Below are 18571 nucleotides of genomic sequence, written 5' to 3'. Positions count from 1 at the left end.
GTGCCATCATCCCGGACAAAAACAAGGGCCTAAGCCGGACTGACCCGGGCGGATTGTTCTGGAAGACACCAGGCGCTGGTGAACAGATTAAGGGCGTGAATGAAAGAGATGGGGAAGGAGAGATTAGCCATGTTCGAAGCAGGATCGTTGTGCCCTAAAACAGGACCACACACTGACACAGTCACTTTGCCACTATTGTCTCTCTCCCACTGTCAGCTAGGGCTCGGAAGCCATTGTTTGCCAAATCCTCAATCGTTTGGACAGCGCTGAGACCTGGATACCGACTCTTTGATTGGCACTTGTCAGCGCTGCTAGATGGAATGACGAGTTGGGAAACTGAAGATCCAGAATGGACAATTGGTACCATGAATAATAATCAAGGAGGGATTTTCCCTTTTTCCTCCTCCCTCTATTCTGCTGAAAGTTGGAGGAGAATGGCTCTGGGTGGCACCGCTGAAAGCCTCTTGCCGCCCAATTGTGTTGTTGACGCTCATCCCTTTCTCAAACACACAAAGAAAGAGATACACGGTCGACCTTCTTGCTTCTTTCTGGTGCGCTGGATACTCGGATTTCCACATGGGAGGGTGGGCAGGTTGTGTGTTAACCAAGACGGACCAGGGGAGGTTTGTGTTTTGTCTTCTATGGCCTTGTGAGCATCAGGGGAGGGCTAGATGAAGGATTTGACTCTGCCACTCTCAGCCAAATCCAGCTATCTGTCTCTTTCAGGCTGGCCAGTTGGTATGGTAACCTGGCGTGTGTGGGTTTAAGATGGTTTCTAAGCAGGTCAGTGCCTTGTTTCCAGCTTTGACCGTTCAGTAATCACTGTTCTGCATTGAAGGATTAGGCAGTGTAAGAAAAGGAGGTTTTACAGGGAGAGATAGGCCACGCTGAATGGAATTAGTTGGGTTCCGCAAATTACCCTGTGAAACTTGATTTCACACAGCGGTCAGGGTCTGGAGATGTTTAATCCTTTAAAAAATACACCTAGATTTTAGAAAAACACTAAATCTGAAATGTATGTTGAATATTAGTTTAGTGGATCTTTCTGTAAAGCCTGACAAATGAAATAATATATAGGAAAATCTGTAGTGTTTATTGCGTGGTGCAAAGAAGAGGGCAATGCAATACAATGATGATTTGAACATGATTTTTCTAAAATCTAATTTAAACCATTGGCCAGAAAAGTCACTAATATTATTAATTAACTATTCAAATGTGGTTTCTGTATTTTTAGAACAGTAGTCAGTAAAATATGTTTTTCCAATGGGAAGTACAGCCTGACTTTCTCTGATCTCACGTGTGAAGTCTTGCCAGATTTTTTGTAAAACACAAAACAACAAATAACTTTCCTTGACTCGCTGATGATAAAATTTGCATGAACAGAAAACTTTCCATCATCATGTTTGGGCTGCGGACTCAGATTACAAGGACCAACAGTCTGTGGATCATAAACTATGAATCATAAACTATGTAAACCCGTTTGCCCTTGCAGGATTTATGCGAAGGTGCCTCGTTGTCAGTGCTCTCACGTTGCACAGAGCTGATCACAGATCCATTATGGCCCATTTTTAGAGCCGAGCAAGTGCTTAACTGTCCTTATTCACGTCTCATTTGCCCGTTTTGCAAAACCATAAAATATGGCTGGTGTTTTCACACCATTAAATCTTGAATGTGATGTATCGGCATCTGCCAAGGTGAGCGATCCATAGCAGTATTAGCCTATATGATCAGAATTAAGATAGAAGCACAGATAGCTGCTCTTATCTGTAATATCTTAAGATATGTTAACTGTGTATAATACTGATAAACGATCAAAGTATACATAGCATACATAATCTTTTGATGGAAACACAACCATTACAAGGAAGAAATTATGGATCCAGCCTTGAGACATTTGACTTCCTCCATATATGTATATAGAAATATGTACCTGTATATGTACCTGTTTATGGTACAAAGGTAAACAAAAATATTGCATGTATCTTATCTAATAATCACAAATAGTATTATAAATTGTTGCAGCAAATAACTCATTAAAACAGGTTTTGGTTTGGACAAACCAAATTCTTTCAGTGAACTAACTATGCACAATGATAAGTTACATTTTATTATGTGCATTTTGCATTCTTTCCACCTGCTGTCTATAATACTGAATATTATAGCGGACAACCACTTAGTCTTAGTGTTGGAACAAATACATTTACTGTTGAATCTTTGACACATCCTGTAATTTCAGATGTAGGAACATAAGGCAGAAATGATAAAAAAAAATAAAAAATAAAAAATAAAAACTGGAAGCCAAAACAAGATGAGTCTTTGTGGGACAATGATTAACAAACTGACTCAGGGTTTCTTGTGTAGTTGTGTTAATGAGAATAAGAGCTGGTTTTCCTGCTCTCCTCTCTCTCACACATCAGCACAAAGCCACATCACTGTCCAGTGTTTTAGATTTAAATGCTGAAGAACACACAATCCAGAAACCCCCACAGGTTCAGTGCTAATCGATCTCACTCTTTGTGTCTCTAAACGCAGGAAGTGCTTTGTGAGGACTTCTCAATGAGTTCTAATGAAAGCTGCTAATTTGGGAACGCTGGCAAATCAACAGACCTCCAGATCTCTCAAGAGAGCATTTTGCTTTTAAATGGTGTCTTTGAGGAAGGACAGAAAATGTGATTATGAAGAGTAAAGGAGGAAGGAAACAGAATAAGTACATTTTGAATGGAAGAGTTAAGAGCAACATTTAAGAATTCTGCCACAGACAGCCCATAGGTATCTGATTCACAGAAAAAGCCAAGTACAGGTACAAAAAAGAAAGAAGGCATTGTTTGTGTTCTCACTTAGTGATTTATCAAAGGGTTACATCTTATTTTATTCTATTTTATATTTAAAAATACACTAAATGAGTTTTAGTTTAGGAGAAGAAGCAATTAGAAGGAAATATAGAATATTAAAGGTCATCATATCAGAATTTTTTTATGGGTGGTCCTCATATTTCTTGGGCCCAATGAGTAAGCCATAATGTGGGGGTTTTCGAACTGGGATTAAGTACAAGAGAGTGCTATGGTTGGTTTAAAAATAATGTTTAAACACATGCAAAAGAAATCATAACCTTTAATGATTTTTCCATTATTATATGCTTTCTAAAGACTGGATGGAAATCATGATTTTTTTTATTCTACTGGCATCCATTATTTTAATTTTGAGAAATTCAAACAAATCAGCATATATATTAGTGCTGTCGAACAATTAATCGCGATTAATCGCATCCAAAATAAAAGTTTTTGATTACATAATATATGTGTGTGTACTGTGTATATTGATTATGTATATATATACACACACATGCATGTACATATTTTAGAAAAATATGTTATGTTTATATTTTAAATATATTTATATATAATATTATATATTTATTATATAATATTATATATATATATATATTTTATATATATATAAAAAATTATGCATTATATGATATATGATATATAAAATATTACATTTATTTTTTGTGAACAATTTATATTTATTTTTACATTTATTTAAATGTAATATATTATATTAATTTATATTAGGTTACTAATCACAAGTAACAATCTATAATAATATGCATGTTATATGGTTTTATCTCTGCTATATTAAAGAAAGCCCAACAAACGGGGGGACCATACTGGTCTCGCAACGCGGAACCAGTGACCATGCTGAAAAGCACAGAAACAGGTCCGACAGACTTCAAGAGAAGAGGAAGAGGAAGAAGGAGAGGAAGAAGACAGAGGAGAGGAAGAATAAAGCCCTGCAGATTTATTCCAAACTTCAGGATGGAAAAGACCCAACAGAGCCCACTCATCAGAGCCCTTGCTCTAAGTTTGAGGACTGTAAGTACACGAATCCATGTGTAAACCAATCTGAATTTGAAGACTAATAAGGTGAATGTACTCTGACATCATTTCCAAGTCACCTATTTACAAGTCTGCCAGTATGAACTGGCAATTTCAGCTGTTGATTGATAAGATCCTTTCAGTAGGCTACCATTTTCATTTTAAGGACAATAAAAAGCTTACGCCATTCAAACAGAGAACCCCAGTGCTGTAATTTGAGACTGTGTACACACTCCAGTCGCCCCACCATCTCTTGTTTAGTTTAGAGCTCTGAGTTTTGCACTTGATTTTTTAATTAGCTATGCTTTCGAGTGCCGTTCTGCCGGTCTACGCCTATAGTCCCAATTTGCCAGTCCTTTTCATGATTGGATATGCAGTTTGGAGTGCTGAGGAGAGTGAGGGTGTGCACTGAAGGTCAAGGTGAAGGGGTGGAGCTCCAGAGGGGTCGTGGGAGGTCACGGGGCTTGTGTGAATGCAGGGGCATTGTGTGAATAGGCCTGATTGGACAGGTCCCTTCAGCTCCTAATCAAGCACAAGAGGAGGAAGCATGCAGCTGTCGCTCACATCAGAGATGAGTGTTGCTCTTTGTGTGTATGCGGATGAAAGTAAGAGGAGTTTGAAAGGGAAAAAGAAAAGAGAAAGAAGGCTGTATAATGTTAAGGATTTGAATCTGGTTCAAAGTGACTCGCATTTGTCACTGTTTTTAGAGTCCTCTGGTTCTCCTGTAACGATAGGATTCCCTCGGAACGAGGTGGCATTCACCATAAATTGTGTGTATGAATATGTGTGAGGCCTCTCAGACACTTGTGAGTGTGGCTCCTCATTAGGGACTCAAAAGCCCTAATTAGACATAATTTGTACCCACTCTCTCCATACTGACCAAAAAATCAATGCACAAATGACAAGTGTCCCAAAATAGGTCTGGCCTTCCCTGTACTTTCATTTTTCCCATCTTTCCCCCTTTCCGTTGTGCTTTCCCTTTCTGTTGCCCCTACCTGCAGAAGGTATTCATTGTTTGCTGTGTATGTAGCACTGGCGCGTGTATTTGGCTGTGTTTAGAATGGAATACTAGCATACTATATACTAGACAGTATATACTATTTGTTGCTTATTATTTTTCAAAAAAAGTTAGTATGCTTGGTTGTTGTCACCTGACCTCAATAAGTTACACATTTAAATCAGTGCGTGGTTTCCAGTTCAATAAAAAAAAAAAATTTTTTTAATATGTTTTATACCGAGCCCTTACATAACATAAAGGGTGGAAAATAGATTGTGGCTATGAATTAATAATTTGTTCCCATGCACGCCTTATAAATATGTGCAATATGCAATTTGTTTGCTCATTTACAGTAGCTGAATCGTGAACACAATTTTACTAAAACGAGGGAGCAATTTAGAACAATGTGGCCATGATTTTACCTAAAATGAGTGAACTGATAAGACGTGTGAACAAATTTTTTATTTGTAGCCACAATATCTCTTTTTTATTATTATTAAAGTTCATTAAATAATGTTCAAATAGTCAGATATTTATGGCCAGTGTCATTTAAACTACATATAATTGTTTCCTCACAGTGGAAATATACATGATTTCAAGCGCATACAGAGTATATAGTTGTAACAGCCCTTATTTGTTAACCCAAGTATGTGCATACTTCCTTAATTAAGTATCCCAAATTCAGTTTTTCAGATAAGTTGTATGTATGAGCAGCATTCATTAAACATGGTAGGCAATAATTACCTGCATGACCTACTATTTACACTGAGTTTCTGAAGTACATATGCACTGGCACTTTATTATCCCATGAGGCCACAGAAAAGAAGTCACAATATTTGACATAGAAGACAGACATGGCTTATGTCTTCAGTATGACTGTACCAACATGGCTGTTTTACAGTATTTTGTGTGAAACATATTCTATGCACATTCACACTTTATAGAACATATTAATAAGCAGTACATACTTTGACAGTATGTGGCTTTCTGGATGCTTAAAGTTTGCATATACTGTACAATACAAAGTAGTACACACTAAATTCTAAAGTACATTTTAGAATTCTTTAGTACACACTAAAGTTGTACATTTAGTATACTATTTCAAACATGGTACGTTCACGTACAGGGAAGTTTGTATTTATGAGTTGATGTTATTACTACATCAGATGTGATTAAGTTACTGTGGTCAGAGCAAGATGGCGATGCACCTTTTCTACAGAAAAAAAACAATTATAATTTTTTTTTAACTCTGCTTTTTTAATATTTTATTCAGTTGATAAATTGAATTGTTATATGTGACCATGGACCACAAAACCAGTCATTAGTCTTTTTTTTCTTGAGATTTATAGATAATCTGAAAGCTGGAAAAATAAGCTAACAATATTTGTCAGAGATGCAACTATTTACTATCTGAAAATCTGGAATCTGAGGGTGCAAAAATATCAAAATACTGAGAAAATCACCTTTACAGTTGTCCAAATGAAGTCTTTGAAAATGAAATCTAGTTTTGATATATTTACGGTAGGAAATGTACAAAATATCCTCATAAAACATTATCTTTACTTAATCCTAATGATTTTTAATTCTAATTAATTCAATAATTTTGACCCATACAATGTATTGTTGTCTATTGCAACAAATATACCCCAGCAACTTAAGATTGGTTTTGTGGTCCAGGGTCACTTATTTATATATATATATATATATATATATATATATATATATATATATATATATATATATATATATATATATATATATATATATATATATATATATATATATATATAATCATAATTTTGCAGTATTATTGTATTTTAGTTAGTTTTATTATATTATATACTTAAGTACAATGTAAAATCATGTACAGTATGTACACAATGAGTGCACTTTATCAAATGATTAATTTAATTGTAAGTACAGTTAAGGACACTCAATATAAAGTGAGTCCAAAAATTCATTTCAACAAACAAACTCTGGGCTTAAAGAAAGTTTGGAGTTCCCCACTCATAATTACAACTTTGTGGTGGCGTTCATACAATCTGTCCAGTTGCCCTTATCTTTCGTTACTTCTGGTCACTTGGAGAAAGTGGAGATCTCTGATAAATGTAAGCATTGACAGAGAACACCTGGTAGACCTGAGTCTGCCCCACCCTACTTGTTTGCTAGTTTGCTAGCGGTTAGTGTTCAGACTGTGTAGGAGGCTGACTATGTGGCTCCCTTGTTGAATAGCTTCTTCAAAAGCTCAGTATCCTGAAAGACCAGAGAGTGTGCATGTGCATGTGCATGTGTGTGTGTGTAGGGGTACAGTGCCTTTAAGCGCTATTTGCACAGCGCTAAAGGATGGAATAGCTGTGTGTGTTTACCATTAGCTCAGAGTGACTAGGCAAACAAACAGTACGGCTATTGACAAGCACGAAGCATGGAATATGCTCGCTGTTGTCAAAGCTCACAGCGAGAGGGAGAGAAGTGAATCTGTCAAAGACTCTATTATGCCGTGTCCAAACAGAGTGGGCCTTTCCACAATGCCCTTAATAAAGGGACAATGTCAAGGAGAGCGGCGGCAATAATGGCAGATGATTTGGTCATTGTGGGGTTATCGCTGTAGATAAGTTATAACAGATGATTTGCCCTTTGTGGAGTTATCAGGGAGATCAGGGAGTAGTGGTTTGTGAGGGATTGTGGTCTGTGTGTGTTTGAGAGTGCATGGCATGCAGCCAGCAGGAGGAGTGTGGTGCCTGCGTGTGTCTTTGTTTGTTTTTTCCCCCTCCTTTTCAAGGGCAGTGAAGGGGCGGAGCCACGTGTCCGGCGGCCAACAACAAAGCTAGCTTCGAGAGATCTGCCAAAATTTGCCCCCTGCACTTGTTCAAAGGGACCAAAGTACAGTGCCAAATTTTGAATAATCAAGGAGCACAGCAGAGAGTTGGACGGCCTGCATAAGTTATTTGTCAGTTGGGTAAGCACCACAGCGACCAGCACGTGGCAGAGAGTGCATGCAAAGTGTGTGTGGTGTCGGCCAGGAAAGCAGCCACAGCGGGCACAAAAAGCATTTAGTAAGAAGTAAAAATTTCTGAATAATATATGTCTTGTATTATATAACAAAATCAAGTATACATATCAAATATATTTACTTTTGTATGATATCAGCTCCTCTCAGATTCACACAGGTACCAAGTAACGTTTCAGTAACATCTTACAAACAATAAGTGTCCAAATACATATATTGATATTGTCCGAAATGAAGACAAAACGGTGTTTGTGTGTGTGTCAAATTTATTTGATTGCTTCTATTGTCCTAATTTGTAATTCACTTTGGATAAAAGCATATGCTAAATTACTAAATGTAAATGTAAATACTGTGAATTCCTTTTTAGTTTAACATTTTTAACCAGTGCAATCACATTCATAGATTTCGAAGTCTGTCTCAATCGTCCAAATGCTTTTAGGGCCGCACACTTCTCAAGAGCAGACATGAAAATTCAGTGAATCTGTAAATCTTTTACTTATTTTTTGTTTTTACTCCCATAAATGTGAAACCCTATGAGGAAAAAATGCTAGCTTATGTTTGGAAACCATTAAGTGTTAAAGATGCAGCAAAACATTTGGGCTTTACTTCTAATAAGGGCACTTTACTGTGCGAAAGGTTGATTTTTATTAAAACGGTCTGTTTTTTTCTTTTTGCTATTAGAAAAAAGGCCTATATATATATATATATATATATATATATATATATATATATATATATATATATATATATATATATATATATATATATATATATGAAAGGCCTTTTTTTAGTTTTTTAGTTTTTAGAAAGGCCTTTTTTTTTAAATTGGTAAATCATTTTACTTTATTTAAAGTAATAATTAATATTTAAAATATAAAACAAATATATATATTTTTTTTTTTGTTTATATATATATATATATATATATATATATATATATATATTTGTTTTATATTTTAAATCATTTCTATCATGTCCAATAATTGTATTTAAAAATGTTATGAATTGGAAACTGTCAGCAGATTGTGTGACTTTTATTGTGTCTTTTTTTTTTATCCAGCTCTAATTTTGTCAAATGTAATAAAAAAAATAAAATAAAAAATAAAGTAAAATAATAAAAAATAATAAAAAAATGCCATTTCCACTAGAATGCTATTAAACAATAACTAGAAACATGGTGGGAATGACACTGCAGTGGAAATGTTCATGAAATAAAATGACAAATGCTGCACGTATGTCCAGTGTTAGCCTTTAGTTTATTTTCTAGAAATCAATAGAGTTAAAAACACCCACAGTTGAAGAAAAACTCAATTTCCTTGGTTTGACCATCACAGCACTCAACACATGCGCTTTTGATATCTACTGCCATGCTTTGACATTTACTGTATGTAGAGCGACCCCAATTTGAGAAAAGAGGTCATAGTCTGCAGACTCAATTTGACCTTGTTAGTAAACTATGTAAGGGAGTCTATATGAATGATGATGAACATAAACAAAGCTACAGGATTAAATATGGACCACAAACGAACACAGGTCCAAAACGGCCTCAATAATGCACAATGAGTCTCTGTGTATGAATAACAGTGCTACTTTTGAGTGGGAATGCTTGTTTGTATATGTGGTAAAAAGTTGCATCATTCATTTTCACGACAAATGTATTTAAACTGCAAATCAAAAAAGAAAAATGACCTATACTTTCTAAGACAGTAAGAAATAACCGTATCCAGAATAGCAAAAATGAACATCCATTATTCATTGGCTACAGACGTGAAAGGACGTGCAATCAGTGCATTGCAGTGAAACAGCTGTGAAGTTCTGCTCTGAAGAGTGAGTGTTAAATGGGATGTGACTACAGTTTTCAATGGCGTCTTCAGCCTTTTGGATAGAATGATACCGGCTAGAATGATGCCGTCAGTCCTCATAGAGGAGTGACTCTGTCAAAAAAAGAGAGCAACAAAGCACAAACGCGCAAATGTGGTTGACGGGGTGCACATTGCTCGGCTCTTGTCACCCGTCACACTTCCCTTTTTCTCGGACTTTCATTTGCTACTGAATTGCCGTCACTCACATTACAGATTACGAGAGAAGTTCTGTTCTTGCTACCTCGCTCTCTGTCTCTCTCTCTCCACCTCTTTTTTCAAGACTTCTTCTCTTGATTAACATTTTCTGCTAGGCTTCACACCAAAGGGCCCAACCTGTGTGCAGCAAAGCCCACAGTGGAAAAAAAGCCATCAGCCGCTGAAGCAGAATCAGATAAGGCTATCAGGCGGGAGGCGTTAGCCCAGGAGCTTTGTGCCCCCTCCATCCCCCTTCCCGCACGTTTCCCTTTGCTTCCTCCCTCAATCTCTCACTCCACTGCACCTTTTGTTCCCTTGATTCCATGGCACAGAGTCCCAGACCCCCCCCCCCCCAAAACATACGCATACACACACACACACACCATGAGCCACAAATCCCCGAGTGGACCGGTGGCCCGAGATGGGATGCAGTTCTCTGGTGGGGTCTGAAAGACATCTATGGTGGAGTTTAACACAGGACTAGAGTGGAGTTCAAAGGCCTTGGGAGGAGGTCAAATGAGGCATTTGGTGCAGATACAGAGAGGCAGAAATTGGTGTACTGTAAGTGTAAATAAACCCAAATACAGGTTTCATTTTTAAGAAAGTTAGAAAGATGATAACTGATATGCCAAACTAAAAACCTAACTTTTGTTTTTTTACCGGAATGTTGATTAAAAAAACAAAATTCTTCACTTCTACACTTTAACTCATTTTCCTAATAAATGTGTTATCTTGTTTTCCAGTAAAAAAAAAATAATAATAAGTTTTTGCTTAGATTTTGCTTAGCAAATAAATAAATGTAAGTTTATGCTTCAACATTTTTTTTAAATAAGCAAATAAATAAAGCAAGTATTTATTTATGTTGATAAATAAATAAATATATAAATAAGGTTTATGCTTAAAGAAAACTGTAAAATAAGCAAATAAATAAGTAAATACACAAATAATGTTTTAGCTTAACAAAATGCCAAATAAGTAACTAACTAAATAAATAAATATGGTTTGATTTATATTTTATATAAAGTTTACATTTCTTAAATAAGCAAATAAATAAATGAAGTTTAAGCTTAAAAAATGTGAACTTGCAAAGTAAATAAATAAATACATAAATAAATTAGGTTTATGCTCAAAGAAACAATATTTAATAAGCAAATAAATAAATAAAATGCCAAATAAGCAAAAATAAATAAATATGGTTTATTTTATATTTTATATAAAGTTTACATTTCTAAAATAAGCAAATACATAGATAAATGAAGGTGACGGATAAATATTATCTGAGAATAAACCTTTTTTTTTTGTCCTAAATGTGTTATATATATTTTACTGAAAAACGAGACTAAATTAAAAACCTGCCAAACTACGTGTGCATGTTGTGAGCATGCCATGACTCTGGCTGCATCCACTATGCATTTTTCATGAGCCAGACATGGCATTGCTAGACACAGAGAATACAATTGTCAAGTGTGAGTGTCCTGGCTGCACATCTCATATAGTGAGAAACCAGATAAATACACATGTGCAGCCCAGTCTGATCAGATCCAGACAGTGGCAGCAGGACTGGGACAGCAGATTCAGTGTCTTGGGAGCATCTGAGACAGATGAGTGCAGATAAAGAGAGATTCATTGAATACAGATCAGCTCAATGATCCGAACAGATCACAGTTTCAGATTTAAAGCTAAATCCAAGCGCTGCTGAGGGACCAGGGTGACACCAGAGCTCCCGCTAGCCGCAGTTATTTGCAAACAGATGTGCATCCCTGGACCAAGAGGTTTTGATCAATCAGGCCTTAACAAGTCAAGTTGACTACATGCGAATGTAACACTTTGCATGTGAATGGGAGAGGCCATGCAAGGCCTGGGTTTGATTAGGGGTGAGCTGATAAATGGCAGATTGAATCGGCCCCCTGTGAGCAGGCTGCAGCTTATTGGGCCCAGTGCTTTAAATCCACACTGATATCAACTCTTTCCTCTCTATTCTTCTGCCTCGCTGATGAATAGATCTATTATTCAGTACATTCTGTCTATCATTCTTGTTCATTTCATGTATTGGAGTGGCAGCAGCTTAAATGAGGTCTCCACAGCTTCCTTTCCTCCCTTTTTACTCTTTTTCTTTTTTACTTTTCAGTTCTGATCCTCTTTTCCTAACTCATCTTAGTCTTCACTCCCATCTGTCTGTCCCTTTGTGGCCAAATTGGTGATTTTCTGCCTTTCCCTGTGCTTAAGGCTTCATTATATGTGACTGGTTTCATTGTAATTCATTCATGGTAAACAGTAAAATACATGGCTTTAGCTTCCTAGCATTGTTCTTTAGGCCAAATACACTAGCATTCAAAGGTCTGAGGTCAGTAAGATTTTTGATTTTGAAAAAATGTATACTTTTACGTAGCAAAGACACATTCAGCTGATGAAAAGTGACAGTAAAGACATTTATAGTGTTACAAAAGATTTGTATTTCAATTAAATTCGGGGTGGGGTTGTGTGTGTGTGTGTGTGGGGGGGGGGGGGGGGGTCATCAAAGAATCCTGATAAAAAGGTATGGTTTCCACAAAAATATTAACTAGCACAGCTGTTTTCAACATTGATAATACATTTGTTTTACACTTTTATATACTGTTTTATACAGCGCCATCTTTTCAAGAATAAAGTTCAGCATAATCATATACTTTTTAAATACTAATAAATTGGGGGTATATATGCTTTTATCAGTGTTTCATGATAAACTTGACTAAACATAACAGTGCGACTACAGTAAAAAGCTTTTACTGTTCTATAAACACAGATTTCTGGGCATTATCGGAATTCAAAAGTTTAGAATAAACCTGAAACACTTTCTGAAGGATCCTGTGACACTGACGACTGGAGTAATGGCTGCAGAAAATTCAGATTCATCACATTAGATTTTAATATATATTAAAAATAGAAAACACTTATTTTAATTTGTAACAATATTTCACCATATTACAGTTTTTACAGTAATGTTGATCAAATAAATGCAGCCTTCGTGAGTATAAAAATAATACATATATATGTAAATAATACAATTAATTAAGCTGTATAAATGCTGTAGATGTTTCAAATGTGTTCATGCTGTGTTAATTATTGTTAATGTATACAGCCTTATTGTAAAGTGTAACCCACTTTTTAATACTTTTGTGTGCTCTTTTGCAGTTGATTTTCTGGCAAAGTACTGCATCCTCAGTCAGGACAAGCTGTCCATGTACAAAAGAGCTTTTGAGGCCGTGAGTAAAAGAAAATTCCACAATTTCCAGATCAAAAAGAACAGTTTTGTTCATTTTCATATGCTGGTAATGATAGTAATCACTTAACTGTCAGTAACTTTGACTGAAATACTCTGTGCCTGCAGGCTGATAGTGATGGAGATGGTTATCTGAGCTGTCTCCAAGTGCTGCTGGCACTGAAAGAGATCATTCCCCCAGAACTTCTGACTGAAGAAGAGGAAATATATGTGTACAGGGTAAACACCATCTTAAAAAAATATATACGATCTGCCCGTCTCTCCTTTTTCTCACAATGTCTAGAGGCAACTCACTAAGAATGATTTGTGCAGGCCGATAGCGACATTTATTTGCATGCACTGTCTGTGTTGTTTTAGCACCCATTTCACTAAAGGAATCATGCAAATTAGGTAACAGCGCAAACACACCAAAAAAATCTGTGTCAAACACAATATGCCCAGTGGAATTGCAGGGTACACTGGTCTGCACCATATGTCCACATATATACCTGGTTTTAGGATGATTCTGCATCATTTAATCATTTTGATTCACTGAAATACTACTGATTGCTAGAAAATCAACAGAAACATTGTTTTTAAATTTAAATAATTTATAGGTAATATATATATATATGGAAACTATTTATAAACATAAAAACTACTACTTGAAGTGACTTCAAGTAGTAGTTTTTATGTGTATATATAGTTTCCTTTCATTTTTATTTCAGTTGTAGTTTTAGTTATTTTCATCAAGATAAACAACAAGTTAAACTCAATAAAAATAGTTTGCTGTAACGAAAATATTTTTTACATATTTTATTTCAGTTGAAATTTATTTAGTTTCAAGCAATGAGAAATGTTTTTATGGTTTTGATTTTAGTCTGTGTTGCGTTGAACCCTTGTGCATGCATTGAAAAAAATAATTGTTTAAATTTAAACATGGATTTGCTTGTATTTAAATATGTATATGATCTATTCTCAGATTCTGGAGCTGGTTGATTTCAGAGTGACAAAAGGCCTTACGGATCTGCGTCTGTTTGCTGTAGTGGCCAGTTTGGCCCAGAAAATAGCCACACTCGAGTGAGTCAGCAGGTCAAGCATTCAACATACACAATAGCATTAGAAGAGGAGTCACTGACCTTCCATAAATATTCGCGGACAGTTCATAAGTGTTTGTGTGTGTAGGACCGAAAATGTATATATCCGTTTGTAGCATCTGTACCATTCGATTGTACAAAAATACAAGAGCATGTGACATGCGACTGGAGGGTGACCCATGACAGCCTGGGCGGTCGTGTGTCGTCTTGAAGTCCATTACTGTGATGAGGGTTTGGGGGCATTTGGCTGTGATGCTACATTACAGCCCATATGCCAAAAATTCCCACACACAGGCTCTTTCATTCCCGCTCACTTTTTTTAGGATCTTTAACAGCTTCCACTCAACGCCGGGGCCCATTCTGGGTTTCCTGGGTTATGTGTGTGAGGGGATTTGGGGTCACGCCTCTTCGCTGATTTACGGCATTGCTCTTTGAGAGAGTGAGCAATGCCTTTTCCCTGCACTAGTGGACAAATGAAACAAATGAAAAGGAACATGGGTGTTTCTTTGGAATGGACACAATAGGGACATTTATGTGCTTTAACCTTTTCCATCAACCTCTTCTGAACCCTGATATGGATTTGACCCCATTCATTAGCTGATATACACCCATGTTCACTCATTACAGTGGACATAACCCTCATAGAACGACAAAATCCAGTGCCTTGACTGCCTGTCCAAAGTCTCTCCTGCCACCTTTTGCGTTCGCCATCTGTCTGTGCTTTGGCACTTTCTCCCAGAGCTGGTCATGTGATTAACCACCGTATTTCCATACAGAGATTGATATGAGCAGTGCTCCCTCAAAACATAGTGTCTTCCTCTACCTGTGTGTGTTTTTGTGGGTTGGAAGCATAGGTAGAAACGTCCTGGGTGGGCTGCGTGTGGTCTGAGCTGTCCGAAGGTTCAGTTCCAGTGACGAGAACAGTAAATCTATGGCTTAATTGGACTGATTCAACTGCGAATCACTGCGTGACTCACTGCACCAATACAAAACCAAAAAACGGAGGGAAACCTGAAACGACCTCCTTTAGCATCCCGCCTCTATCTTTCCTTCGCACTCTCTGACCCGGTCCAAAACATAAACACACTTACCGCCAAAACCGACTTGTCAAAACAACTCCGTCCACCCAAACTTTAAATGGGTCACCCATCTGCCCCACCCCAAAAAAATCCAACCATATCTCACAACCCCCCTGCCAGAACCGCCAAAACTTTGGCAATTACGTAAGCGTGTGGTCTGTGGTGATGGGGCGCAACAATAGAAATGGGTTAGCGCTATTATCCTCCTCTCTGTCTCTGGCGTGCTCTCCGTTGCCCCGGCTATTATCCACGCTGCAGTTCGGGCTCTTTTTCTGCAAACCAAGTGCAATTAATGATCATTAGCTGGCCTGTCTCCCCTCATTCCCATCAAACCCCCTCCTGCCTTACCACAACCGTGAGCGAATGGGCCAATAGCGCTTAGTCTGAGGGTGGCGTACCAGCAGCTATTCTACTCCCAGCATGCTTTCTGAATTGAGGGGCTCGTTAGCATGGGGATGACCATCACTGTGCCACACGCTGGACAGTGGAGCTCTGTACCGACTGAATAGCCACTGCCTCCAAGCAATTATCCCAGTGTGTGCATGATCAAGTGTATATTTGTGTAGGTGTGTGTTGGTCACATTGCTCCAGAGCATGTCCCCTAAACACCCTCCTCACACTGAGGCAGTTTTTTTTTTTTTTTATCCGTTATACTGGCGGGTTGGGATCATTGTTTTAGGGGACAGGCCATAATGAGCAACCACAATGGGCTCAGAACACTTTAGCATCATTGCCCCCCCACCAACAAAACTCAAAACAACCCACCACACGATTAGGCCCCGCTGGAAAAATACCCGCCAAAATACAGCAGCATTTACCAGCCATCCTTGCATACATATGTGTGTGTGTGTGGGTGTGTGTGTGTGTGTGTGTGTGTGTGTGTGATATAAATAATAACTTACTTATTCATTATAATTAAATAATAATAAATGAAAATAATTATATATAATACAACTTATATTGATTTGTGATAAAATGGTAAGATAATATTTTAATAAATTATATAATAATTGTACAGTGATAATAGCAGTTATATATGTGTGTTAAAATAATAGCCTAATAAAAATAAATATATCATATATTTATTAGTATAAATTAATATAAAATATATTTGATTTATTATGATTATTATTGTTATTATTATTTGATCAACCTTTCGTGTATAGAAATCTGAGAAACTTCTCTTTTAATTCACAGTGATTTCATGCGCTCCCTCATCAGCAAGATGGATTTCAAATCTCTGGAGATGAAGCTTTATAAAGCCAAGGTTTGTTTTCTATCAATGGTAATGCTATTTAGTGTAAAAATGAACATCTGTCATACTCACTAGCAAACTGTTCCTGACCATTTAGCAATTCTGTCCCTCTTTCTCCCTCTCCCTCTCTCAGTAGGAACTAATTACAGTGAAATAGAGACCATAAAACACTTTAAAGGCCAACTCAAACGCGGGCTTAGTAAAACTAGCTGTTTCCGTCAAGCACCTTGTATGTGAATTGAGAGCCGAAGTAAAAAAAAATTTCCTTCAGCCTTCCCCCTCCCTCGTATTCATGGATTACAGGCTGTAATCTCATTAAAGTGGCCGGCAGTGTACATCCAGTGCAGCGTGCTCTGTAATCAGGCAAAGACATACTGCTCATCTTGGATAAAGCAGAGGTATAAGGTGGCCATTCAGTAGCAAGACCTGACCAGGCCCATTGAACAGAGAGGGCTGGCTGCTGAAAAGCATGGAGACTTAAAAGTTGACGGCGGAGGTTAGGGAAACTGAGCCCCTACCCGGTCTTGGGGTTAGGTGGAGAGGGGAGGCTAATTACAGAGTGAGCTGGACTTGAATTGTTATCGAGCGAGAGGAGAGAGGAGTGGGCGCTTTGCCAGGGGATTACAGGACACACACACACACACACATATACACACTCACTTTTAGTCATTACCTCGGATGCATTTAACTGTGCAAACAGGTGTGCTCACAGAAGAGTAGGAAAAGGCTGCTGTAACTTGAGCCTTCTCAAGCACACGTGTGAACCAAGCACATGCTTTCACGCATACACACATACACACACTGACATCAGTGCCCTGACTATCTAGAAGTGTGCAATAGGTGATGACTGGTGCCATATGTCCAATGAATGTATTCACAAGGTATTTGCACATGTGGATGGAATGTTATATGTATGGACTGATGCTGCTGTGTACCACAAGTTAATGCCTGGAAAAAAGCCTAAACTCAAATATACAGTATACATACATACATGGAATATATATTGCTTTCATTGATACTAACCTGAGTATGTCTGCTTGTTCTACAGCAGTTGTTCTTGTTCTTGCTGGAGGCTCAAACAGGGGGCGCTCTGGTGCCAGAGGGTTGCATTGGGGCAGAGCAACTCCTAGTGGAGCTCAAGGCAGGGGGCATCAGGCCTGAGCATGAGGCATCGGTGAGGCGGGAACTTCGCAGTTTGCGCTCCCTTGATCTTCTCGACTTCCTCGCTCATCTGCCTCTCTTCATCCTCATTCATAACTCAGTTATCGCAAACCCCTTCGATGACACCAGCAACCTGTGATGGTATCAACAACAACTGTTTGCACCAATGGTTAGGCCATATAAACATCAAAATGAATACATATATTAGATACATATGTATGAAAAAAGGGATTTTTCATGTTTTTGAAAGAAGCTCTTTTGTTCACCAAGGCTGCATTTATTTGATCAAAAATACATAAAAAAAAAAAAAAAAAAAAAAAAATTTAAAATAAGTGTCTTCTATTTTAATATATTTTAAAAAGTAAATTTTTTTCAGTGATGCAAAGCAGAATTTTCAGCAGCTATTACTCCAGTCTTCAGTGCCACATGATCCTTGAAAAATTATTTGAAAATGCTGATCAAAAATACTTCAGTATTATGTTGAAAACAGTTGTGCTGCTTAATATTTTTGTGGAATCCCCCCACTAAATTATTTTTAATTGACCCTAAACTGTTTAACAGTAATGTATATTAGAAAATACTGAGTCCAACAGAATGCTAAAACTAAAATTATTATAATAATATAAATCATATGTTATGTATATTATATGTATTTATGTATTATTATATAGGAAAAATATATTTTATACATTTCATTTCATACATTATATTATATTATATTATATTATATTATATTATATTATATTATATTATATTACTTATTGGAGTGAATACAAATGTGTCAATTAATGAAGTAGAGAGA

At 37.0% G+C, this 18571-nt stretch overlaps 1 protein-coding gene across 1 annotated transcript in view; it reads left to right on the top strand.

Moving 5' to 3' along the window:
• Positions 1-18056, top strand: part of LOC132105793 (mucin-2) — a 49361-nt gene extending 31305 nt beyond the window's left edge. Inside the window, exons 11-16 of the mRNA XM_059511199.1 lie at positions 3645-3875; positions 13111-13181; positions 13307-13417; positions 14160-14257; positions 16551-16620; positions 17657-18056. Of these exons, the coding sequence (XP_059367182.1) occupies positions 3645-3875; positions 13111-13181; positions 13307-13417; positions 14160-14257; positions 16551-16620; positions 17657-17908 (833 nt within the window). The 3' untranslated portion in view covers positions 17909-18056. The remainder of the gene's footprint in view (positions 1-3644; positions 3876-13110; positions 13182-13306; positions 13418-14159; positions 14258-16550; positions 16621-17656) is intronic.
• The last annotated feature ends 515 nt before the right edge of the window (positions 18057-18571 follow it).

Source organism: Carassius carassius, chromosome 26 (genome assembly GCF_963082965.1).
Source record: "Carassius carassius chromosome 26, fCarCar2.1, whole genome shotgun sequence".
NCBI lineage: Eukaryota > Metazoa > Chordata > Actinopteri > Cypriniformes > Cyprinidae > Carassius > Carassius carassius.
Note: the sequence above shows the minus strand (reverse complement) of the source record. Positions and strands in the feature narration are given on the sequence as shown.